This window comes from Bufo gargarizans, chromosome 1 (genome assembly GCF_014858855.1).
Source record: "Bufo gargarizans isolate SCDJY-AF-19 chromosome 1, ASM1485885v1, whole genome shotgun sequence".
NCBI classification, from domain to species: domain Eukaryota; kingdom Metazoa; phylum Chordata; class Amphibia; order Anura; family Bufonidae; genus Bufo; species Bufo gargarizans.
The window spans coordinates 430,647,166-430,674,534 of NC_058080.1; the positions used below are offsets into that span (position 1 = coordinate 430,647,166).

The following is a 27,369-nucleotide window of genomic DNA, read 5'->3' on the forward strand; positions in this document are numbered from 1 at the left end:
TCTATAACATGTCTTCTGAAGTTTTCTGAAAGTTGTTTACATCGAGCCATATGCTAAACTATGCAATATTCCTCCTCGCTTTTACTAATTTTGATATAACGTTCTATTTTTCTAGATCTTACAGATAAACCTACCATCTCCTCTACAAGGCTGGTGGATGGGGAGGAGGTGACTTGGACCTGTACAAGTCCTGGCAGATGCCTGAATATAAAACCACAGATTACATGGGAAGGAACCATGACTGGTATAAGACAGAAGCTGTATGATATCACCTATGGAGATGGCAGAAGAACCTTCCATTCCAGTATCAAATTCACCCCAAGGAAGTCACACAACAATTATACATTATTCTGTAGAGTGACCTTAAAATCAGGAGTGACCACAGTGGAGAAGAGGACGCTGAATGTTGAGTGTAAGTCAGACTCATCGTAATATCACATATTCCTTACCAATCTAACAAGAAGGGGATTTGAGACAGTGAATGACCAGCCCCTGATGAAAATGGAACCAGACCTGCTACTTTACATGACTTCTGAGACAACCATATAATAATATACAGTAGAATTACTTAGACTTTGTATTGGACGTTGTACGGTACAATGTATTAAAGAGGGTGGCCCATCTTGTGCATAGAGGGCATATCACTAGGATATACACCCAATGTCTGATAGGTGTGGGCCCCAACTCCAAAACTCAATTCTATCCTTTGGTAGTCTAATAATAAAATTCTGATGTGTGGCTCGAGATAAAAAATAAAATAAAAAACATTGGTGTGTGATGGATGATTTTGGTGGATGCAATCTGTCACCTGTCTGTTATAAAAAAAGCACCAGAGGACATTTATAAAGTCCCTATCACGCTTTTTTTGTGTAAAAATGTTGCAAGCATGCAGCATTTGTGTATTTTTTGTGACTTTAAGTGACGTTTTGCAACATTTGATGAGCTTCAACACTTTCAAAAATGGAGTCAAAAGTAGGTCAGGATTACAAATTCAAAGACTTTTATATCGTATTTCTTGCAGAAAACTTGCATCTCCACGCCAGGCAGTGGCAAAACTATTATTAAGACTGGAACGGCAACACAAAAGTGTATATTAAGGCTATATGCACACGACCGTTGTGTGTTTTGCGGTCCGCAAACCGCGGATCCGCAAAACACGGATACCGTCCTTGTGCATTCCGCAATTTGCGGAACGGCACAGACAGCCCTTGATATAACTGCCTATTCGTGTCCGCAAAATGGACAAGAATAGGACAGGTTATTTTTTTTTTCCGGGGCCACGGAACGGAGCAACGGATGCGGACAGCACACGGAGTGCTGTCCGCATCTTTTGAGGCCCCATTCAAGTGAATGGGTCCGCATCCGAGCCACAAAAACTGCCGCTCGGATGCGGACCAAAACAACGGCTGTGTGCATGAGGCCTTATACAAATGTTTCCAGGAAGAATTATACAGGAAAAGTGCAAAGCTAAATGCGAAGAAAAAAATAATAGTAAACTGCCCTACAGTAACAGCAGAGACATCGCTATGAGTGACCTCTGCATCTGATCAGGAGGCCTGTCCGCTGCTCCTCTGTTTCTGAGAGTAGAATACCTTTTCCACTGGATAGTTTCTGGTGTGGAGAGCCCTTGTCTCTAGTGAAGCTGTTGCTCAGGACAAGAGATGCGCAACAATGTTACAGTCTGAGCGATCTGATCGTTCCACTGATTGTGCTGGATGCATTATAAATGATGTTCCCAGGTGCCTCCTTCATTACATTTTATTACATTTTGTCTGTTTTTCCACAGATTCTCCATCTATGAAGATCACCATTGAAGGTAAAGGATTGCTGTCACATCTGTCCAGATAATTCCCAATACAGAAACATGGCCGTCTCACTGTATAATGTCCATTTATAATGGACAACCCCATAAACACTAAATAAATAATGCTGTCCCTTAGTAAGGTGCAGTCCTGGCAGCAGGATCCTGGAGAACAGCTCTATATTCTCTCTACAGTCAGTTGTTCAATATTACCGGATCCGCGCCGCAGAAGCAACCCGGAATATCTCAGAGAAATGGAAGGCACATTCTCCCTGATGGGTAACACCTGGCCTCTTCCAAATCTGCAACTAGACCTTCCTTCACCTCCTCACCGTGCTGCAATCAATCTAGGAAGCTGGAGCTACCTGTGTCTTCAGCGATAGCCTTCAGTCAAGAAGAGACATACCGTAAAAAAAAAAGTATCTGCAAAAACACCTTAATGCACCTACAGGATTCAAACTTGTAAAGCAGCATACAAAAATGATTCTTGTGGACTTACCCAAACCAGGTTTCGCTCCACTTCATCTGGGGCAGAACCTAAACGCAATTAAAATTGAGAGGTACTTATACACCTCTCCACCCATCATCTCCACTCGTTAACCACTTCAACTTCTTATGTAATCTTAAGACAAATGTATAAAAAACCTTTCATTCTTTCACCTGGTAGCCTTCATTCTCACTCTTACTAGTCCTTTTATATCCTTCATTCACTAGTTTTCATTTATAAACCATGCGCAGTAGTATTGCAATGGTCACGTGACTTTTCTCGCCAATCATGATTGGGATATCTCGCACACCTAATGATGCACTTTTTCCTTAAATGAAATCATGTGACTACTCCAGCCAATCCATGACCAGAGCACTTCTGCTCGAAATACCCCACTTGAGACATCTCTTTGCTTACTACCACTCATCAGTTCTCTACTCATAGATACTCATTCATCTTTATTACTATCTATTTCTCTAAATGCCTCCTAGATACAGTATGGACTTAACATGACTTGATGTCCATCTCGATGTTTAAACCTATAGATTGCATCCTGTTAATCTTTTAGATCTGCTCTAATTCTTCTCTGTTAATATTTTTAATAGAATCTCCGCCTCTCTATTTATTTGTTACCAGCTCTACTCTCATAAAAACAAGGCCTTTCAGATTTTTGTTGTAAATCTTTTAAAACGTAATGACCCCCTTAATGTTTCTGATCTGCTCCAGAATGCTTGTTTTCAGTTTCCTCATAGTTCTACCTTCCAGAACGTATATTCCTCCCATGTGCTCGCAAGTTAAATTGCCTTTTATTTTAAGTTCTTTTTTTGCTGGTATTTGAAATTCTTTTTTCAGTTTTGTTTATCCTTTTCATGTCTTGTGATTAATTCTAACAGGCTATACAAAAACTGCACAAAGTGGACTGGTCCCTAGACATATCCTCACTGATGTAGTTTAAGCTACTGTACACCTGCTTATTGTGTATGTTCAGAGCTTTTTTTTTTTTTATAAAAGGGGGGAGACTAGTCATAGACAAGCCTAGAACCACATCATTTTTCAGGATCCTCCAGTTTTTTATTTTATTTTAATTAGTTGTATTTCTCCATGGTCTTCATTATACTCCAGATAAAAATATCTTCTGTAAACTATTAATGTCTTCCCTAAAATCTATTTTGTTTGTGCAGTTTCTGAAAACTATTTTAAATTGCCTCTTCAGGCAGGAAGTTACATCTATGAATCCGTTTCTATCTGTAAGTATGAAAAAGGTTTTAGTTTTTAATTTCTTCCCCTCCACAAAAATCTCTAGGCCTAAAGAATTCACTGAGCTCTATCTGACATTTTCCCCACATTTTATGTTCCACTCGTTGTTGTTAGTATGTATTATAAACTTCTCTAGACTCTCAGATGACCCTTTCATAACAACAGTCAATCGTCTGTGTATATTTTCCATACTTTTAAATTACATTCTGCCTTTTTTCAAGCTGGGGGCTATATAAAAAAAACCTCCCCAATAAGTCATAAATATATACTTGAAGTCTGTAGAGTAGTAGTACTCCCCGTACCAGAAATAATTATGAGCAAGACCAAAAAGAATACATATCAGAATAAACTCCTTTTGTAGTTGCTTAAGTTCTCCATCTTTTTCAGTGAAAATCTAAGAGCGTCCAACCCTATGTAACACCCCAGAGTTGTGTTACTACATGCCTCTACCCCGCTACTATCTTTTAAGAGCTTTTACACTGTCATCAGATGTGATTTTGCTTAAGCCCTCCACAAATGTGCATATAAAACCATGTTAAGCACAATTGTTGTTGCAATTTTCCAGGTTCACCAGAAGGTGGCAGCAATGCATTGGCCAGGTACAAGCCCTAGTGTAGTGAATCTAGGCTGGAATGGATTATTCCAGCTTAGATTCCCCTCTGTGGAGGTGTGGACTGATCCAACATCCTGCAGCATGGGTGGTGAAGGAAGTTAGAGTCAGTGTAGCCCACCCCCTGCTAGGGGTAGGGTGTGTGTAGGAGATCCCCTGCATAGGGAAGACAGCAAGGATCTGGTCTCGGCTGAGACCTGATCACATTCCCAGACTGAGCACCTGTAGCCTCAGCTGGATGAAAGAAAGCAGAAACGACAACCTTCAGCGGTCCAGGAAGAATGCATCCCCTGAGAAATCATCTGTGAGTAAGTCCAGAGACCTAGGAGAAGCCATTCCTCCTCAGTTAGTCTGTCCCCATACAGCAGAAGTACAGAAAAGTGCAGACGATTAGTTCCTGACACAATTACAGAGCTACTAAGCAGACGACTCTTCCTGCAAGATCACATTAAAGCAGAAGTATTTATTCCTGCCAATGATTGCTAAAATCTGCTGGGACCAAGAGACCAAAGCTGTATACTGCTTGGATGAAAGTTATCTTCAGTAAAGAAATGTTTCAAACTTCATCTAAAGTTCTGGACGTCATTTCTGCTGCAAAATTCCTCTATTTCTCCTACTATCACTACATACAAATTTATTGCAAGTGATCCAGAAGCCAGGAGTCAATCCGTACCCAGGTAGGAGACACTGTTGACACAATTCTCATTACCCTACAGAGACATTATAGGCCATTACACCACTCTGGCATTCCTAATCTGGGACATGCGTTATAACACCTTGGAAGGGCCATGGTGTAGTACCCTGTGTGCGCTGCAATTGGTGTCACAACAAATACAGAACATTAACAACCCGTACCTGACCACTGCATAAGTGGCGTCAGTGTACCCCGTTCCTAGTCACTGAACCTATTTCCTTTGGAATAATTGTCTACAGAGATGTGACATCAACTGTCACTAGGAACATATCTAGAGAAAAGTCACATTCTTGATGGTGAGGGAATTGCAATAGAGCCTGACCGTGGTTGCAGTTACACGGACGCCAAATTATGCAATGGGTCCGGATATGGGTATAGAAGTCTATAGTTTTTGTTTGTGATGCCAATTGCAGCGTGCGCAGGGTACTAACACCGTGCCCTTTAAGGTGTTGTAATTCACTTACCAGGTTAGGATTGCCAGAGTGGTGTAATGTCTGTCTAATGTGTGGTAATGGCAATAGTGTCAACGGTGTCAACGGTGTCTCCTACCTGGGCACGGCTGGACTCCTGGATCCTGGCTCACTTGCAATAAAATGAGTGTGTTGCTAGTAGGAGTAATTGAGGGATTTGCGGCAATAATTGAGATCCAGACTTGGAATAAAGTTCAGACTGGTCTTTACTATATGCAGCTTTCATCCAAGTGAGATACAGCAATAGTCTGAAGTCCCAGCAGGTATTGGCAATGTGTGGCAGAAATCTATCTTATGCTTCTATCATGTGCCTGGAGCTCTTTGCAGGATAAGTCGTCTGCTTGTGGCTGTGTAATGTGGCAGGAATTTATATCTTCTGCACTATCTTCTGCTGTGTATGGGACTGACTAGCAGAGGAGGAATTTGACTTCTCCTGGTCTCTGGACGTTACTCACAGTTGTGCTCACAGGGTATGCTTCTTCCTGGAATACTGGAGGTGGCTGCTTGCTTTCACCAGCTGAGGCTACAAGGCTCAGGCTGGGAATGATCAATTGTCTCAACCAGACAAGATCCTGGCTTTGGATCCCTAGGACTGGGAACTCCTACACGCACAGCCTTCCCCTAGCAGGGGTGCTGGCACACTAACTCTAACTTCCTCCTCTCCCCATGAGGCAGGATGTGGGAACATTCCACACCTCCTCACAGAGGGGGGAGCTAAACTGGAATTAACTATTCCAGTCTAGAAACACTAAACTGAACTAAGTCCCCGCTGAACACATCGCTGCCACCTGCTGGTGAACATAGAAATTACAGCAATTTACATTTACAAGGCTCAGAATGCACATTTGTGAGAATATTAGATAACATCACATTAGATGACAGTATAAATACAGGTGGTAGCAGGGTAAAAGGGGTAAAAGAGTTTTGTAACATAACTCTGGGATGTTACATTATCAGTCCCTGATATAATCCGTCTTCCCAGAGGGGTCAAAGGATCTTTAGGCAAATAATAAATAACTGCACTAATAGGGCGTCTTATGTTCAAATATTCATATTCTTTTTTATTTAACATCTCATATTCATATCCTCTCTTATTAACATCTGCAGTTCTGTCTTATAATCATCCAGAGGTGTTTTTTTTTGTTTATATCTGTTGCCATTTGACATTTGAAAAAAAGGAAGAAAATAATTTAAAATTATGGAAAAGATTCTTAGAAGATTACCTGTTTATATGGAGAGGGCCATCTGAGGGTCTACAGAAGTTCATTATACATATTAACAAAAACAAGTGGGGAAAATATCATCTAGAATTTAGGGAAATTTTGGGAAATAGAGATTTTTGTGGAGGGGAAGAAATTAAAAACTAAAACCTTTTTTAAAACCTACAGATAGAAATTGATTCATAGATGTAACTTCCTGCCTGAAGAGGCGATTTAAAAGAGTTTTCAGAAACTGCACAAACAGAAGAGATTTTAGGGAACAAAGTAATATTTTACAGAAGATTTAAAGGTGTTGTCCTATTTTTTAACTATTGATGATGTATCATCAGGATAGGTCATCAATATCAGATCGGTGGCAGTACCAGATGTCAGACCCCTGCCAATCTGATATTGATGACCTATCCTGAGGCATCCCCATTCACTTCTATGGGACGGACAGAGCTGTCCCATAAGAAGTGAATGGGGACACCATACCTGTAATTACACTGCTCACCACTGCAATTGCTTCGGTCAGCAGGTAAGCAGAAAAGGCAGTGCTGCTTTCTCTTCAAACATATGATTGACAGGGGTGCCGGGTGTCAGACCTCCGCCAATCTGATATTGATGACCTATCCTGAGGATAGGTCATCAATAGTAAAAAGCAGACAACCGCTTTAATAAAGTGAAGAGAAAAAGTTGATAAAGAAGTAAAGAGGGATTAATACAGAAAAAGAAAGAGAGGAACATAATTGTAAATATAAGTTCATAACCCAGTATAGTGAAGACCATGGACAAATAAAACAAAAATAAAATAAAAATTGAGGGTCTTGAAAAATGATGCGGTTCTCAGCTTGTCTATGTCTATTCTCTCTCTTTTATAAAAAGTTCCTAACATGTGCAATAAGCCGGTATACAGTAAACTACAGCAGTGAGAATATGTCTAGAGACCAGCTCACTTGGTGCGGTTTCTATTACCTGTGAGAATTGATCACAAGACAAGAAAAGGATAAACAAAACTGAAAAAAATATTTTAAAATACCAGGAAATAAAGGGCAATTTAACTTCCGAGCACATGCGAGGAGTATACGGTCTGGAAGGTAGAACTATCAGGAAACTGAAAACAAGGATTCAGGAGCAGATCAGAAGCATTAAGGCTCCATTCACACATCCGTGGATCCGCAAAATGCGGAACGAAATTGCGGACGTGTTAATGGTCCCTAACAAAGGGCTGGAGACACACAGGGGTCAATACGTTTTAAAAGATGTCACAACAAAAATCTGAAAGGCCTTTTTTATATGGGAGTAAAGTTGGTAAAAAATAAACAGAGAGGTGGAGATCCTATAAAAAATATCAACAATAAAGAAGTAGAGCGGATCTACAACATTGACACAACATCGAGATGGACATTAAATCATGTTGCATAGAATGATCCTCCAGGAGAATAGAATGAATCCTAAGGAGAAAAGTCTAAATAAGTCCATAGGTAGGAGGCTTTTAGAGAACTAGATAGTAATAAAGATAAATGAGTATCTATTAGTACTGATGAGAACTGATGATTGGTTTCTAATTATATATATATTTTTTTATTAAGCAAAATAAATATTAATAATAAAATTACAATTGCAGAGAGATCAATGTCCCTAGTGGAGTATTTTGAGCAGAAGCTCTCTAGTCATGGATTGGCTGGAGAAGTCACATGACTTCATTGAAGGAAAAAGTGCATCATAGGGTGTGCAAGAAATCCCCCCCATGATTTGCCAGAAAAGTCATGTGACCGTTGCAATAAGAGAATGAGAAGTGTATAGAGTGAGAATGAAGGCTACCAGGTGAAAGAATGGACGATTTTATACATTTGTGTATGTCTTAAGATTACATAAGAAGTTGAAGTGGCAACGAGTGGAGATGATGGGTGGAGAGGTGTATAATTACCTCTCAATTTTAATTTTGTTTAGGGTCTGCTCCAGATGATGCTGAATGAACCCCAGGTCAGGTAAGTCCACAAGGATAATTTTTGTATGCTGCTTTACAAGTTTAAATCCTGTAAGTGCATGAAGGTGTTTTTGCAGATACTTGTGTTTTACGTTATCTCCCGATACGGTGTTTGACTGAAGGATATCGCTGAAGACACGGACATAGGTAGCTCCAGCTTCCTCAATTGATTGCAGCACGGTGCTGGTGGAGGTGAAGGACGGTCTGGTTACAGGCTTGGAAGAGACCAGCTGTTATCCACCAGGGAAGAATGTGCCTTCCATTTCTCTGAGATATTTCTGGTTGCTACAGTGGGACAACCCTAGTAGGAGCTGTTATCAAGGACGTCTTGGTGGTAAGAGGACTTTATAGAACTGCCTGAGGAGGTGGTGATGGTGAGTACAATAAAGGAATTCAAGAGTGGCCTGGATGTATTTCTGGAGCTACTAGAGAGGGGTTGTTGATCCAGGGAGTTATTCTGATTGCCTGATTGGAGTCGGGAAGGAATTTTTTATTCCCCTAAAGTGAGGAAAATTGGTTTCTACCTCACAGTTTTTTTTTTGCCTTCCTCTGGATCAACTTGCAGGATGACAGGCCGAACTGGATGGACAAATGTCTTTTTTCGGACTTATGTACTATGTTACTATGTTACAATGGGGGGGGGGGGGACTTCTCCATGAGGGTGACATTTGAAGTCCATATTGCTGATTTCATGCTGGGGTAATTTGTTCCAAGTTTATAAAAAATCTAACTATGTTAAAATCAACTTTTTAACTCCTTCCTTTCTGTTTCTTTCTATTTATTTTTTACTCCTTACCTTATACCCTGGCCTTGTTTATTGAAGAACAATTGTACTTTCTAATGGCATCACTTATTATTTCACATCATGTAGTGAGAAGCTGGAAAAAATTGTAAATGATATGGAATTTGAAACAAAAATGTGTGTTCCCTTTGCAGTAAAGCTGACCTGTTTACCTCATTCTGTTGGTCAGTAGAAGACTTTGTGGCGACTTGCTCCATTTATGTTCAAAATGGGGGTTCAAAATTAAAACCTAATAGACTATTGCATCCTATACCAGTTCCAGATTCCACATGGACTAACAGAGCTATGGGCTTTATAACTGATGTACTAAATTCATCCAACAGTGATATCATATAGGTGGTAGTAGACGGCATTTTTAGAGTGGCCCATATAGTTACTCTTCCTAGTCTCTCCTCAGCAGTCCAATTATTCACTCTGAACTCTTTCTTCTGTTTATGACATGTTCATGACATGAAGACACTGCAGCCATCATTGGGGAGAGCTAAGGTTGAGCACAGGGAAAAAAGACCTTTACAGCTTCTATTGCAGTCAATGGTAACTGTATAAATACCTATGTACTGAGCTCCACTTAGCAGTAGCTTTAGGTAGATGGTTTCCTAATAACTATTTTAATAACATTTTCTGCTTAATATTTCTTTTGTTTAATTAAACAAAAATCAGCTTTGCCGTGACGCTTTATGCGATCTGTGCACACCCCTGACTAGCCCCCTAATCCTTGATGCCATAACTGTTACAAGACATATTAACCCTGTGTAAGGGATCGTCTCATTTCAGGGGGTCACACTCACAGATATCTCACCAGACAACGGATTTTCATGTCCAAACTGTGCATTTATTTTGACAGTCTTCTTATAAAGGATAGTCCAGTTATACATTACTGGGTGGGGTGAGGTTCCCGCACAGCCAACACTTAAAACACAAATAAATTCCTGCCCGTCTAGGCGCTACCTAAACACAATACATCCCTATCTCATTCAGAGAGCTCATTTCACACATAGACAACATATGCGGCTTTCCTCAGCCAACATCAATACTGCAGCCTCCAGGCTGTGGCAACTCCAGTACCTTTTGGGGGAGTGTGGCCCAGTAGTCCTCCAGACGCTGGGCGTGCAACCCTCGTTTTCTAGGTGTCGCTAGGTCCTCCAAACCTCAGGCTATTCAAAGTCTTGTGGCCCCTCAGTCCTCCTGACTGAGACCACACACAGAGCCTCTGCTTCACAAAAGTCTCGCTCTCCCTCCTCAGACTGACCTACTCGGAGGTGCTTTATGCCAGCCTGATTACAGAAGTCCTCACCTGCGATCACCTCAGGTAGAAAGGAAAACCCGTACTGGAAGGGTGTGGACTGGCAACTCCCTCTACCAAGTCTAGCCACCAGTCCAAGTAAAATCCAGCCCAGAAAATGTATATAAAAATGTCTCAGCAAACTATGCTTTGCTGAGACTACTGCCACTCTCTGGATTTTATCTGTCTCACCCATCTGAGGTACCTGAAGTGGGACAACACACCTTCTAGAACTGTTCACATTGCCACACCTGTGTATTACAAATTAGTGTTGAGCGTGAATTTTCAAATTACGAATATTTATCGCGAATATCGCAGCTTTGAGACTTCGCAAATATTTTGAATATAGTGCTGTATGTTCGTTATTTTGAATATTCGTCATTTTTTCCCATCTGAAAACATGATTCCTCTCTGCTTCTTGCTTGTGGGCAAATGAGCCATTGACCCACAAGCAACTGAAGCAGGAAGGAATCATGAACTCAGATGGAAATATATATATGACGAATATTCTACCACATATTCGCAAAATATCGCACCTGCCACCTATTACAAATTCCATATTTCTACAATTTTGCAGATGCAAAATTTGTTCCATTATTTTCCCTGTACTGTGACATCACTGTGTTTATTATCCCTGTACTGTGACATCACTGTGTTTATTATCTCTGTACTGTGACATCACTGTGTGCATTATCCCTGTACTGTGACATCACTGTGTGCATTATCCCTGTACTGTGACATCACTGTGTTTATTATCCCTGTACTGTGACATCACTGTGTTTATTATCCCTGTACTGTGACATCACTGTGTTTATTATCCCTGTACTGTGACATCACTGTGTTTATTATCCTGTACTGTGACATCACTGTGTTTATTATCCCTGTACTGTGACATCACTGTGTATATTATCCCTGTACTGTGACATCACTGTGTTTATTATCCTTGTACTGTGACATCACTGTGTTTATTATCCCTGTACTGTGACATCACTGTGTTCATTTTCTCTCTACTATGACATCACTGTGTTTATTATCTCTGTACTGTGACATCACTGTGTTTATTATCCCTGTACTGTGACATCACTGTGTTTATTATCCTTGTACTGTGACATCACTGTGTTTATTATCCCTGTACTGTGACATCACTGTGTTCATTTTCTCTCTACTATGACATCACTGTGTTTATTATCTCTGTACTGTGACATCACTGTGTTTATTATCCCTGTACTGTGACCTCACTGTGTTTATTATCTCTATACTGTGACATCACTGTGTTTATTATCTATATACTGTGACATCACTGTGTTTATTATCCCTGTACTGTGACATCACTGTGTTTATTATCCCTGTACTGTGACATCACTGTATTTATTATCTCTGTACTGTGACATCACTGTGTTTATTATCTCTGTACTGTGACATCACTGTGTTTATTATCCCTGTACTGTGACATCACTGTGTTTATTATCCCTGTACTGTGACATCACTGTGTGCATTATCTCTGTACTGTGACATCACTGTATTTATTATCCCTGTACTGTGACATCACTGTATTTATTATCTCTGTACTGTGACATCACTGTGTTTATTATCTCTGTACTGTGACATCACTGTGTTTATTATCCCTGTACTGTGACCTCACTGTGTTTATTATCTCTATACTGTGACATCACTGTGTTTATTATCTATATACTGTGACATCACTGTGTTTATTATCCCTGTACTGTGACATCACTGTGTTTATTATCTCTGTACTGTGACATCTCTGTGTTTATTATCTCTGTACTGTGACATCACTGTGTTTTTTATCTCTGTACTATGACATCACTGTGTTCATTATGTCTGTACTGTGACATCACTGTGTTTATTATTCCTGTACTGTGACATCGCTGTGTTTATTATCCCTGTACTGTGACATCGCTGTGTTTATTATCCCTGTACTGTGACATCACTGTGTTTATTATCTCTGTACTGTGACATCACTGTGTTTATTATCCCTGTACTGTGACATCACTGTGTTTATTATCCCTGTACTGTGACATCACTGTGTGTATTATCTCTGTACTGTGACATCACTGTGTGTATTATCTCTGTACTGTGACATCACTGTGCTTATTATCTCTGTACTGTGACATCACTGTGTTTATTATCTCTGTTCTGTGACATCACTGTGTTTATTTTCCTTGCACTGTGACATCACTGTGTACATTATTTCTTTACTGTGACATCACTGTGTTTATTATCCCTGTACTGTGACATCACTGTGTTTATTATCTCTGTACTGTGACATCACTGTGTGTATTACTAGAGTTGAGCGAACACCTGGATGTTCGGGTTCGAGAATTTCGGCCGAACTTCCCGGAAATGTTCGGTTTCGGGAGCCGAACCCGATCCGAACTTCGTCCCGAACCCGAACCCCATTGAAGTCAATGGGGACCCGAACCTTTCGGCACTAAAACGGCTGTAAAACAGCCCAGGAAAGGGCTAGAGGGCTGCAAAAGGCAGCAACATGTAGGTAAATCCCCTGCAAACAAATGTGGATAGGGAAATGAATTAAAATAAAAATTTAATAAATAAAAATTTACCAAAATCAATTGGAGAAAGGTCCCATAGCAGAGAATCTGGCTTCATGTCAGCAGAGAATCAGGCTTCATGTCAGCAGAGAATCAGTCTGCATGTCATAGCAGAGAATGAGGCTTCACGTCAGCCACCACTGCAACAGTCCATTGGCATATATTTAGGCCCAGCACACAGGCAGAGGAGAGAGGTCCCGTAACAGACAATCTGGCTTCATGTCAGCAGAGAATTAGTCTGCATGTCATAGCAGAGAATGAGGCTTCACGTCACCCACCACTGCAACAGTCCATTGTCATAAATTTAGGCCCCGGCAACCAGACAGAGGAGAGGTTCATTCAACTTTGGGTAGCCTCGCAATATAATGGTAAAATGAAAATAAAAATAGGATTGAATGAGGAAGTGCCCTGGAGTCCAATAATATATGGTTAAGGGGAGGTAGTTAATGTCTAATCTGGACAAGGGACGGACAGATCCTGTGGGATCCATGCCTGGTTCATTTTTATGAACGTCAGCTTGTCCACATTGGCTGTAGACAGGCGGCTGCGTTTGTCTGTAATGACGCCCCCTGCCGTGCTGAATACACGTTCAGACAAAACGCTGGCCGCCGGGCAGGCCAGCACCTCCAAGGCATAAAAGGCTAGCTCTGGCCACGTGGACAATTTAGAGACCCAGAAGTTGAATGGGGCCGAACCATCAGTCAGTACGTGGAGGGGTGTGCACACGTACTGTTCCACCATGTTAGTGAAATGTTGCCTCCTGCTAACACGTTGCGTATCAGGTGGGGGTGCAGTTAGCTGTGGCGTGTTGACAAAAGTTTTCCACATCTCTGCCATGCTAACCCTGCCCTCAGAGGAGCTGGCCGTGACACAGCTGCCTTGGCGACCTCTTGCTCCTCCTCTGCCTTGGCCTTGGGCTTCCACTTGTTCCCCTGTGACATTTGGGAATGCTCTCAGTAGCGCGTCTACCAACGTGCGCTTGTACTCGCGCATCTTCCTATCACGCTCCAGTGCAGGAAGTAAGGTGGGCACATTGCCTTTGTAGCGTGGATCCAGCAGGGTGGCAACCCAGTAGTCCGCACAGGTTAAAATGTGGGCAACTCTGCTGTCGTTGCGCAGGCACTGCAGCATGTAGTCGCTCATGTGTGCCAGGCTGCCCAGGGGTAAGGACAAGCTGTCCTCTGTGGGAGGCGTATCGTCATCGTCCTGCCTTTCCCCCCAGCCACGCACCAGTGATGGACCCGAGCTGCGTTGGGTGCCACCCCGCTGTGACCATGCTTCATCCTCATCCTCCTCCACCTCCTCCTCATCCTCGTCCTCCAGTAGTGGGCCCTGTCTGGCCACATTTGTACCTGGCCTCTGCTGTTGCCAAAAACCTCCCTCTGAGTCACTTCGAAGAGACTGGCCTGAAAGTGCTAAAAATGACCCCTCTTCCTCCTCCTCCTCCTCCTCCTCCTCCTCCTCCTCCTGGGCCACCTCCTCTTGCATCATCGCCCTAAGTGTTTTCTCAAGGAGACATAGAAGTGGTATTGTAACGCTGATAACGGCGTCATCGCCACTGGCCATGTTGGTGGAGTACTCGAAACAGCGCAACAGGGCACACAGGTCTCGCATGGAGGCCCAGTCATTGGTGGTGAAGTGGTGCTGTTCTGTAGTGCGACTGACCCGTGCGTGCTGCAGCTGAAACTCCACTATGGCCTGCTGCTGCTCGCACAGTCTGTCCAGCATGTGCAAGGTGGAGTTCCACCTGGTGGGCACGTCGCATATGAGGCGGTGAGCGGGAAGGCCGAAGTTACGCTGTAGCGCAGACAGGCGAGCAGCAGCAGGATGTGAACGCCGGAAGCGCGAACAGACGGCCCGCATTTTATGCAGCAGCTCTGACATGTCGGGGTAGTTGTGAATGAACTTCTGCACCACCAAATTCAGCACATGCGCAAAGCAAGGGATGTGCGTCAAATTGGCTAGTCCCAGAGCTGCAACGAGATTTCGCCCATTATCACACACTACCAGGCTGGGCTTGAGGCTCACCGGCAGCAACCACTCGTCGGTCTGTTGTTCTATACCACGCCACAACTCCTGTGCGGTGTGGGGCCTGTCCCCCAAACATATGAGTTTCAGAATGGCCTGCTGACGTTTACCCCGGGCTGTGCTGAAGTTGGTGGTGAAGGTGTGTGGCTGACTGGATGAGCAGGTGGAAGAAGAGGAGGAGGAAGCCGAGAAGGAGGAGGTGGCAACAGGAGGCAAAGAATGTTGCCCTGCGATCCTTGGCGGCGGAAGGACGTGCGCTAAACAGCTCTCCGCCTGGGGCCCAGCTGCCACTACATTTACCCAGTGTGCAGTTAGGGAGATATAGCGTCCCTGGCCGTGCTTACTGGTCCACGTATCTGTGGTTAGGTGGACCTTGCCACAGATGGCGTTGCGCAGTGCACACTTGATTTTATCGGATACTTGGTTGTGCAGGGAAGGCACGGCTCTCTTGGAGAAGTAGTGGCGGCTGGGAACAACATACTGTGGGACAGCAAGCGACATGAGCTGTTTGAAGCTGTCTGTGTCCACCAGCCTAAATGACAGCATTTCATAGGCCAGTAGTTTAGAAATGCTGGCATTCAGGGCCAGGGATCGAGGGTGGCTAGGTGGGAATTTACGCTTTCTCTCAAATGTTTGTGAGATGGAGAGCTGAACGCTGCCGTGTGACATGGTTGAGACGCTTGGTGACGGAGGTGGTGGTGGTGTTGGTGGTACATCCCCTGTTTGCTGGGCGGCAGGTGCCAACGTTCCTCCAGAGGCGGAGGAAGAGGCCGAGGTGGCGGCAGCAGCAGAAGAGGCCGAGGCGGCAGCAGCAGAAGAGGTAGCAGGGGGAGCCTGAGTTACTTCCTTGGTTTTAAGGTGTTTACTCCACTGCAGTCCATGCTTTGCATGCAGGTGCCTGGTCATGCAGGTTGTGCTCAGGTTCAGAACGTTAATGCCTCGCTTCAGGCTCTGATGGCACAGCGTGCAAACCACTCGGGTCTTGTCGTCAGCACATTGTTTGAAGAAGTGCCATGCCAGGGAACTCCTTGAAGCTGCCTTTGGGGTGCTCGGTCCCAGATGGCGGCGGTCAGTAGCAGGCGGAGTCTCTTGGCGGCGGGTGTTCTGCTTTTGCCCACTGCTCCCTCTTTTGCTACGCTGTTGGCTCGGTCTCACCACTGCCTCTTCCTCCGAACTGTGAAAGTCAGTGGCACGACCTTCATTCCATGTGGGGTCTAGGACCTCATCGTCCCCTGCATCGTCTTCCACCCAGTCTTGATCCCTGACCTCCTGTTCAGTCTGCACACTGCAGAAAGACGCAGCTGTTGGCACCTGTGTTTCGTCATCATCAGAGACATGCTGAGGTGGTATTCCCATGTCCTCATCATCAGGAAACATAAGTGGTTGTGCGTCAGTGCATTCTATGTCTTTCACCGCTGGGGAAGGGCTAGGTGGATGCCCTTGGGAAACCCTGCCAGCGGAGTCTTCAAACAGCATAAGAGACTGCTGCATAACTTGAGGCTGAGACAGTTTCCCTGGTATGCATGGGGGTGATGTGACAGACTGATGGGCTTGGTTTTCAGGCGCCATCTGTGCGCTTTCTGCAGAAGACTGGGTGGGAGATAATGTGAACGTGCTGGATCCACTGTCGGCCACCCAATTGACTAATGCCTGTACCTGCTCAGGCCTTACCATCCTTAGAACGGCATTGGGCCCCACCATATATCGCTGTAAATTTTGGCGGCTACTGGGACCTGAGGTAGTTGGTACACTAGGACGTGTGGATGTGGCAGAACGGCCACGTCCTCTCCAAGCACCAGAGGGTCCACTAACACCACCACGACCATGTCCACGTCCGCGTCCCTTACTAGATGTTTTCCTCATTGTTATCGTTCACCACAACAAAAATATTATTTGGCCCAATGTATTGTATTCAAATTCAGCGGGATATAAATTTGAGGCCTAGTATTTAGGCGCTGGGTGACAGGTATGGGTTTAGTGACAGAATTAGACTTGGAAATGCACAGTAGCGGGTGTGTGTGAAGTTATTCTGAATGACCCTATGTGCACCTTGAATATTATATACCCTTTTAGGGATAGATTTCAAATAGCTCTGATATAGCAGAAACCACTAAATTATGAAATTGCTAAATTGGGAATTGTATTTCAACCCAGAACAAAAAATGTGCTTTGACGGACACTAAATAACTTTCCCAGCCACAACAGGACAGCGGTAACGAGAGATTTAGCGGGATATAAATTTGAGGCCTAGTATTTAGGCGCTGGGTGAAAGGTATGGATTTAGTGACAGAATTAGACTGGGATATGGCCAAAAAATAACCACACTATTGCTGGTTAAATGCACTTGGTGACGGGCGCAGCTTGCCCCTGATGTAGTATATGGCCAAAAAATGAACAGACTATTGCTGGTTAAATGCACTTGGTGTCACAGCTTGACCAACCACACTACTGAGGGTTAAATGCACTTGGTGACGGGCGCAGCTTGCCCCTGATGTAGTATATGGCCAAAAAATGAACAGACTATTGCTGGTTAAATGCACTTGGTGACGGGCACAGCTTGCCCCTGATGTAGTATATGGCCAAAAAATGAACAGACTATTGCTGGTTAAATGCACTTGGTGTGACAGCTTCACCCTGATGTAGGCTTTAGCCAAAAAACAACCACACTATTGAGGGTTAAATGCACTTGGTCGCAGCTTGTGCTGGCGCACCACAAGACACAAAATGGCCGCCGATCACCCCAGAAAAATGAGACTGACAAACGGTCTGGGCAGCCTACAAACAGTGAGCAATTGAATTTCAGCAGCTCAATGATGCACAGCTGCAGATCGATCAGTTAATCAAGTCCTTTGGAGGAGTTAATCAGCCTAATCTCGCCCTACTGTCGCAGCCGCAACCTCTCCCTACGCTAATCAGAGCAGAGTGACGGGCGGCGCTATGTGACTCCAGCTTAAATAGAGGCTGGGTCACATGGTGCTCTGGCCAATCACAGCCATGCCAATAGTAGGCATGGCTGTGAGGGCCTCTTGGGGCAAGTAGTATGACGCTTGTTGATCAGCTGCTTTGCAGCCTTTCAAAAAGCGCCAAGAAAGCGTCACAAAAGCGCCAAGATAGCGACGAACACCGAACCCGAACCCGGACTTTTACGAAAATGTCCGGGTTCGGGTCCGTGTCACGGACACCCCAAAATTCGGTACGAACCCGAACTATACAGTTCGAGTTCGCTCATCCCTATTTATTACCTCTGTACTGTGACATCACTGTGTTTATTTTCCCTGTACTGTGACATCACTGTGTTTATTTTCCCTGTACTGTGACATCACTGTGTTTATTATCTCTGTACTGTGACATCCCTGTGTTTATTATCTCTGTACTGTGACATCACTGTGTTTATTATCTCTGTACTGTGACATCACTGTGTTTATTATCTCTGTACTGTGACATCACTGTGTTTTTATTATCTCTGTATTTTGACATCACTGTGTTTATTATCCCTCTTTCCAACAGCTGCTATGGGGCTCCATGGTTACTTGCTGTGCACCTTCTGGGGATTTTATTTATTTTAGGTGAAAATGTTCTTTAAATCTAAAAATATAGATTAGAAGGGCATATCTCTTAATGGTCCAATAGTTTTTAAGATAGAAGATAATTCCATCTATGATTTCATACCTCGCTCTCTTAGGTGCTGATACTGATGATATCACCGCTGTGAATGTGACGGACGGGGATTCTATAACTATGAAGTGCATTGTAGACAGTAACCCGGAGGCTTCCATTACTTGGTATAAAGAAGACATGGAGGTCCAGCGGACTATAAGTGACCGGACTGTCACCCTTACACTCAGCAACATTACCCCGAGTGATGCTGGGAGATATCGGTGTTCTGCAGAGAATGAACATGGGGCCGCACACAGGACGGTAGAAATCATATATCACAGTAAGTATAAAGCATTTGTATTACATGTGATGAATCATTTGTTCTCTTTATAGATTCAGAAATAGCAAAGCTTAGTTTGCCATTTAAATGTTCATTTTAAGCTGTGCATTAACCTTGTGATCTAGGCCTCTTTTATATGTGAATAGTACCTATGTTAAAGAAATATATGGTGTTTTTGGACAACCATGAGGGGTTTGGGATTTTTTTCATCTGTAATGAAAACTACAAATCAGAAGCAATTTCCCATTTAAATTTGGACTTAAATGCTATGTACATTTGGTCACTATTACAAATGTTGAGCCCCTTTCTCTGTACAACCTTGAGATTCTCTAGCAGCAGGCTCTGTGATGTTACTGTTTGACGTCAGGCAGCTCAGCTGATGGCTCCTTATCTCTGCTCTCTGACCTCCTAAACACTTATTGTAGCTCAGTTCTTATCTTACTAATAAGATTGTGGCTTAAATAATTGTTTATGAGTTGAGCTGCTTAATTATACATGGTAGCAAAATTGTGAGGGCTATTGTGCAGCATCTTCAGCAAAATCTATGTTGCTGGTGCTGGAGTAGTTGGGAAAAAGCCTGTAAAACATTTAAGAACTGTAGTAACGTACAATTCATACATTAACTGACCACTTCTTCCTGGGGGAAGGAGCTGGGCGAAAAGTACGTTGAGGTGCAGTCATCTCCCAAGGTCTCTGGTCAGTATTCATAAAATATGTTGGCCTATTGGCAACAATCGATGGTGAGTTCATGTGACTCTGATACTGGTTCTGACTATTGGTTCTAGTCCCTATTATATAGGATTGGATGCCGACTGGCACCATAACATATCTATGTTTTATGTACTATGCACTTTATTTGACCTTGGGAAATTGATGTCTAGCTGATGTGTTGTTCCATATGCTGATTATATGCTTATTAATTGTAAGTTATTGATTCATGTCTAAATAAAGATGACATTACATGTGATGCGTAGTTTTACTATTGGGGTACACATGCAGCATGCTGCCATATCTTTCAGTACGCTAACTAAATATATCCCTATACTGTCCCAGATTGCAGGGTTGTGTCTATAATTGCATTCTGCCAGACACATAGAAGACGCGCGCTCTCAGATCCCAAGGTACGGCAGAGACTTAAGGATCTACCGAAATCCTGGTTGGCTCAAAGCCTGTCAGTCAGCGTCCGAGCCAGGGAAAGCCACCCTCCCTCCCAGGGTCATGTGATCTTCATCCCCACTGCCATTTTTATTGCCAATTCTGACAGTAATATTGCGCTAGTGCTGTTTTCAGTACTTATCTAAAACAAGTTGCCAAACCTTCGCATTCTGATCCATCTGGCAACGCTATTTTTGTGAAATTTGTGACAAATCTGATTAGTTCTGATCTGATTAAATGGATCCGGCACTGGTGACGGATCCGTTTTTTAGGAGCCTTAAAGGGGTGTTCTCATCTTAATGATCACACCTGGTTTCATTAAGTATGTGCCAATGATAATTTTTGCCAATATAAACTATTATTACATTTCTACCTTTCTAGGTCAAATATTGTAGATTGTACCCCAGTGTTTGATTTGGTCTCCCCTAGAAACGTCCACCACCTCTGGAGCGAGTCCCTGGGCATCGCTTGCGCATAAGCTCCTCTTCTTTCTTCTTGCCTGCCGCTCAGTCATCACATGAGCGCGCACGCCGCGCATGCCCAGAGCGTTGCCGCTTCACAAACAGAGCTGCGCGTGCTCTGTATGCAGCGGCCGTAGAGGGAGAGAATGGTGGAGGAGGAGGGGAGCTGTCAGCCTTCAGCAGCGCAGCCTCGATCTGTGACTGGTGAGGAGAACGGGGCTGCGCTGCTGTGTGTAACTGTGCCGACTTCTCCTTTTAGGTGGTGGAGGAGGAGGAGGAGGATGAGGGGAGCTGTCAGCGTTCAGCAGCGCAGCCAGGGTCAGTGAATGGTGAGAATGGGCTGCGCTGCTCTGTGTTACTGTGCCGACCCCCCCGCTGCTCTGTGTTACTGTGCGAAACCAACCCCCCCTTCCCTCTCTTTCAGTTTCATGGTTGGCCGAGTGGAACCCCATGCTGGCAGATGATGTCAGCTGTTAACCCCTTCCCGGGATGGAGCTGCGCTGCTCTGTGTTAGGCCGAATGCACACGGCCGTGTTCCGCGGCCGAGAGTCGTCCGTGGTGACACGGGCTGGATTCCTGCTGAGAGCAGGAGCGCACGGCGTCATTGGTTGGTATAGTGTATTACTGTAGTACAGCGGCGACATGAAGCGCACGGCGTCATAGCAACCAATGACACCATGCGTTCCAGCTCTGAACAGGAATCCAGCCCGGCATACCACGGACCGCTGTCGCCTTGCTAGGAAGAAAGGAGCCTGACCAGGCTAAGTGTAATAGAAAATACACTGCAGTGTATTATAGAGGCATCAGACCCACTGGATCTTCAAGAACCAAGTGGGTCTGAGTAAAAAAATAATAATGAAAAAAGTATTAAATAAAAAATGTTTCACATGCAAAATAAAAAATCCCAAGTAATTAAAAAAATGGTAAAAATAGAAACAAATAAATAAAATAGACATATTAGGTATCACCGCGTCCGTAAAAATCAGCTCTATAAAAATATCCCATGAACTAACCCCTCAGATGAACACTGTAATAAAATATAAATAAAAACAATGCCAAAAAAGCAATTTTTGTCACCTTACATCACAAAAAGTGAAACCCCAAGTGATTAAAAAGGCGTATGTCCACAATTTGGTACCAATAAAACCGTCACCTCATCCCGCCAAAAATTAGCCCCTACATGAGAAAATCGCAAAAAAAATATATATATATATATATATATAGCTCTCAGAACATGGAGATATTAAAATTGTATTTTTTTGTTTAAAAAATGCTATTGTTGTGTTAAAGTGAAATAAAACAACCTGCTCTAAAAATATCACATGACCTAACCCCTCAGGTGAACACCATAAAAAAAAAAAAAAAAAGTCAAAAAAGCAATTTTTTGTCACCTTACGTCACAAAAAGTGTAATACCAAGCGATCGGCGTATGCCCCCCAAATAAGTACCAATCAAGCAGTTATCCCATACTGGAAAAAATGTATGCAGCGCGGAATCTGGATCCAGTTGCGCAGAGAGGGGGTGTGCATTGGAGCGATCGGAGGAGAGTGCAGGGACATGGGGACAATTTTATTTAGTGGCAGAGCTGTATTGAAAGCTGTTCAGCGACAGTGCTTGTGGGGGAGGGGGAAGACAGATGTAGCAGAGCTGTATGTGCTTGTGTGAGAGATAAATAGACAGATGTAGCAGAACTGAATATGCGGCAATTCAGACAAAGTGTTGTTGGAATAGAGAAACACAACTGATGTAGCAGAGCTGAATTTGCCGCAGATCTGACACAGTGCTGGATAGAATAGAGAAACACACTGATTTAGCAGAGCTGAATATGCGGCAGTTCAGACAAAGTGTTGTTGGAATAGAGAAACACAACTGATGTAGCAGAGCTGAATATGCCGCAGATCTGACACAGTGCTGGATGGAATAGAGAAACACACTGATGTAGCAGAGCTGTATATGCCGCAGATCTGACGCAGTGCTGGTTGGGGAGGAGAAGATAGATGTAGCAGAGCTATATATGCATCTATACTGCTAAAAGGGTCTATGGTTTATACACAACTGTAGTAGAGCTGCATCAGTGCTGGTCAGTGGGGGATTGTCATGTTTTATGGGAGTCAAAAGAACAGGTCATATGGCTACGGGCTGACATGCTTGTGGGCTAATGTATAGTAGTGAATTATTGCTTTGCTGCACAGAATGGGTTTGTAAAAGATAAGACAGGTTCTATGTGTAAAACTGTATTAGACTGCAGGACAGTGACCTTTTACGGTGTAAATAAAGTGACCAGTGCTCTCCGAGTGATGATACCCCAGCAGGGGGAGGGGCCTCGCACTCTGCAGGCTGCTACACTGATGACTCATACATTTCACATGAACGAGCACGTAGGACTGAGCTCTCAGTGTGATGTCACAAGGAGGCGTGGCCGGCCTGCACTTGAACTGGCTAAGCCCGCCCCCAGCCTTAGAAGCTGGGAAGCAGGAAGTAAATGCTGAGCTGCCTGCAGGTGAGGATGAAATAGCAAGATGAGAATACCCCTTTAAGTCACCCATTGACTTTCAGTGTATTTAGTGACAGATCCGTTTTGATTTCACACAACTGCATCCTAATGGAACGGATGCATCCTGATGTGCAAAACTGATCCATTTAATTCCGGTATTGAATACTGCCTGATTTCAATACTGGAATTAACAACGTAAGTGTGAAAGTAGCCTAATACTTTTATATTATACACTTAAAAGTTTAGATGCTTTTCTTTTTTTTTACTTTGAGTTATTCTTTTGCATTTTGCTCCATTTTAATGTTTTGGAAAAAGCTAAACATTTAAAAAAAGATATTATGCATTATATATTTTTTTTTCACAGGTTGGTGTATTTACGGCAGGGTCTGCAATGACAAACTTTTAGACTTTGGAGGTTAAAAGTCCAAGCAATGTCTGCCTTTGCATCCAGCACACCACAATTCATCCAAGTTACAGGATCCTGTAGTGATGAGCGGCATAGGCAATATTCAAATTAGCAATATTTCGCAACTTTTTGGCCGAATATTCGCAATAAATTCGCAAATTCGAGAATTCGTGAGCTCCAGTCATTGTTTACTTGATTGCGAAAATCGGCAATTTAATATATTTGCGATAAATTTGTGATAAATTCACGATTAGAATATTCAACACTATTCGCGAATACGAATATAAAGCACTATATTCTAAATATTAGCGAATTCTCGAAGTGGCGATATTCGCGATTGAAATTCACAATTTGAATATTCGCTCTCAACACTAGTACCCTGTCACTTGCATGAAGCAACTTGCCTGGGCGGGGCTAAACTCTGTTCACTTAAATAGAGCTTAGCCCCGCCCAGGCAAATTAATACTAGTCGCGACGTCCGAAAAATTGGCAAAACTTTGAAAGTGTCCCCAAGTGCAGTCACAAAAACCATCAAGCGCTTCAAAGAAACTGGCTCACATGCGGACCGCCCCAGGAAAGGATGACCAAGAGTCACCTCTGCTGCGGAGGATAAGTTCATCCGAGTCACCAGCCTCAGAAATCGCAGGTTAACAGCAGCTCAGATTAGAGGCCAGGTCAATGCCACACAGAGTTCTAGCAGCAGACACGTCTCTAGAACAACTGTTAAGAGGAGACTGTGTGACTCAGGCTTTCATTTTATTTATTTATTTTATTAAATTTTATTTATTGTGATACAAAAACTTAAATACATATTGCATAATTAACATTATAAAATCCATAAGTCCGCCAATTCTAATCTGTGAACGTGATTGACAATAATTTCATACGAGTATACATAATAGTGTCGACATTTGAACCTTCACATTCTACATCTATAGAATACATGCAGAAAAGCCGGACAGATAGCATTTTCCCCATCTCTCCCCACCCCCCACACCTTGAGAAAAAAAAAAAAAAAGGGGATCCTAATTAATTTGCCGTATCCCAATATTTCCATAGACTATTCCACTTTAAGTAGGATCCTCTTTGTTTGTACAGGATCTTCTCATAGCTTTTCACTTTCTCCACCAGGCCCAGCCAGTTCTTACAATCTGGGGCAGAAGAGCTAAACCAGGATCTAGAAATCAGAAGCCTCGCCAAGAACATCACCTTGATCAACAAATGACTTTTTATGGGTTGATGTTTAACCTCAGATAGATCTCCCAGGACCCATATCCTGGGAGACAGAGGAACAACAATTTTAAGTTTACGCGCCAGATTCTTTTGGACCAGGCTCCAGTATCTACTCACCGTTGGGCAGTCCCAGAACAGATGTAGATGATCTGCCCCGGGATCGCCACAGCGGGGGCAGTCAGAGGAGGCCCTGAGTCCTCTTCTGTATAGCCATATAGGTGTCGCATAAATTTTGTGCAAAATATTAAATTGTACAACAATGTGGTTAGAATTGTGTGAGACCAATTTTAAGCTTTCCCCTATATTCTCCCAGTTTGGGGGTCCCACCTCTGAAAGAAGAGAAGACCAGGCTCTCTGTCCTGGAGAAAGAACATCCAGAAAAAAATTATCCATTAAGTGTTTATAACAGTGAGATAGTTTAATTCTCGTGACAGTTTTCTTACAGATTAAATCCTGTAAAAATAAAGGAGTGTCTATAATAAAAAGGTGGCTGTTCAAAGTGCTAAAGAGTGCTGACCTCAATTGAAAATATGCAAACCAGGCCACCTAAATTTGCCCTTAGTTCCATGAGGGGCAAAATTTGTCCACCGCTGACTACTTGATGTAAGTACTGCACATTTTTAGTCCTCCAGTACTGACAGCAACTTGAGTCGTTTAGATTAAGAAGTTTCGGGTTGTGCCATAATGGGGTGCAGACAAGCGATGCCTTAACTGCGCACCAACCCCTTATGACCGACCAGGTCTTTATAGCCATTCTGCAGAAAAGTGTGTACCCGCTCAGTATATTTAATAGGTAATCGGATTCCAGTACGGTGAAGAAATCAGAAAAACCTGCCTCCTTCACCACTTTACTGCAGAAAGGACTATTTTCCCAATCATTAAAAAGGCAGAGTTGGGAGGCCACAAAATAACCCCTAAAGTATGGAAGATTAAGACCTCCCCGACTATAAGGCATGGAGAAATAAAGTGCCTTCAGTCTCACACGCTTCCTCCCCCATAGTAAGTCATTAAGCATCCGCTCTATCAATCTAAAATGCTTGTCTGTAATCCATATAGGCGAGTTGCGCAGGACATAAAGAACCTGGGGCAGCACTAGCATTTTTATTAATGAAATTCTATCCGCTCTTGCTAGCAGAATATTTTGCCATATCTTAATTTTTGCTCTTAACTTCATCAACAAAGAGATCATGTTAAGTTGTAAATATTCCTGAGGTTTGGCGGAAACTATTATCCCCAGGTACTTTATTGAATCAGAGATCGTTAACTGATTATTAAATTCGCCTCGCAGCTAGTCTATAGGGAGAAGTACGGTCTTCTCCCAATTGATCTCAAGTCCAGATATGTCGGAAAAGTGACCGACCAGATCCATTATGCGAGGGAGGGTGGTATTTGTTTGATGAATAAAAAACAGAATATCATCTGCGTAGAGGGACACGCGGTCATGCTTCCCCATTATGTCAAAGCCAGCCACCTCCGGATCATGTCGTATCATGGCCGCTAAGGGTTCGATATAAATATTGAATAAAAGGGGGGAAAGGGGACAGCCTTGGCGGGTGCCTCTTCCCAGGCTTTCATGGTAGAATATCTGCTAGGAAACCACTGCTAAGGACAGGCAACAAGCAGAAGAGACGTGTTTGGGATAAAGAAAACAAGGAATGGACATTAGACCAGTGGAAATCTGTGCTTTGGTCTGATGAGTCCAAATTTGAGATCTTTGGTTCCAACCACCGTGTCTTTGTGCGACGCAGAAAAGGTGAATGGATGGAGTCTACATGCATGGTTCCCACCGTGAAGCATGGAGGAGGAGGTGTGATGGTGTGGGGGTGCTTTGCTGGTGACACTGTTGGGGATTTATTCAAAATTGAAGGCATACTGAACCAGCATGGCTACCACAGCATCTTGCAGCGGCATGCTATTCCATCCGGTTTGCGTTTAGTTGGACCATCATTTATTTTTCAACAGGACAATGACCCCAAACACACCTCCAGGCTGTGTAAGGGCTATTTGACCATGAAGGAGAGTGATGGGGTGCTGCGCCAGATGACCTGGCCTCCACAGTCACCAGACCTGAACCCAATCGAGATGGTTTGGGGTGAGCTGGACCGCAGAGTGAAGGCAAAAAGGCCAACAAGTGCTAAGCATCTCTGGGAACTCCTTCAAGACTGTTGGAAGACCATTTCAGGGGACTACCTCTTGAAGCTCATCAAGAGAATGCCAACAGTGTGAAAAGCAGTAATCAAAGCAAAAGGTGGCTACTTTGAAGAACCTAGAATATGACATATTTTCAGTTGTTTCACACTTTTTTGTTATGTATATAACTCCACATGTGTTAATTAATAGTTTTGATGCCTTCAGTGTGAATCTACAATTTTCATAGTCATGAAAATAAAGAAAACTCTTATGAATGAGAAGGTGTGTCCAAACTTTTGGTCTGTACTGTATATACATACTGTATGTGTATATATATATATATATATGTGTGTGATGTGT

At 43.3% G+C, this 27,369-nt stretch overlaps 1 protein-coding gene across 2 annotated transcripts in view; it reads left to right on the top strand.

Moving 5' to 3' along the window:
• The window catches only part of LOC122921690 (sialic acid-binding Ig-like lectin 14), a 116,198-nt gene that overhangs the window by 73,521 nt on the left and 15,308 nt on the right, over positions 1-27,369 (top strand). For both annotated transcript variants that reach the window (XR_006387056.1, XM_044271863.1), the window contains exons 4-6: positions 116-412; positions 1,787-1,816; positions 18,876-19,130. Coding sequence is in view for 1 of the 2 variants with exons in the window: in XM_044271863.1 (XP_044127798.1) it covers positions 116-412; positions 1,787-1,816; positions 18,876-19,130 (582 nt within the window). In the remaining variant the exon portion in view is untranslated. The remainder of the gene's footprint in view (positions 1-115; positions 413-1,786; positions 1,817-18,875; positions 19,131-27,369) is intronic.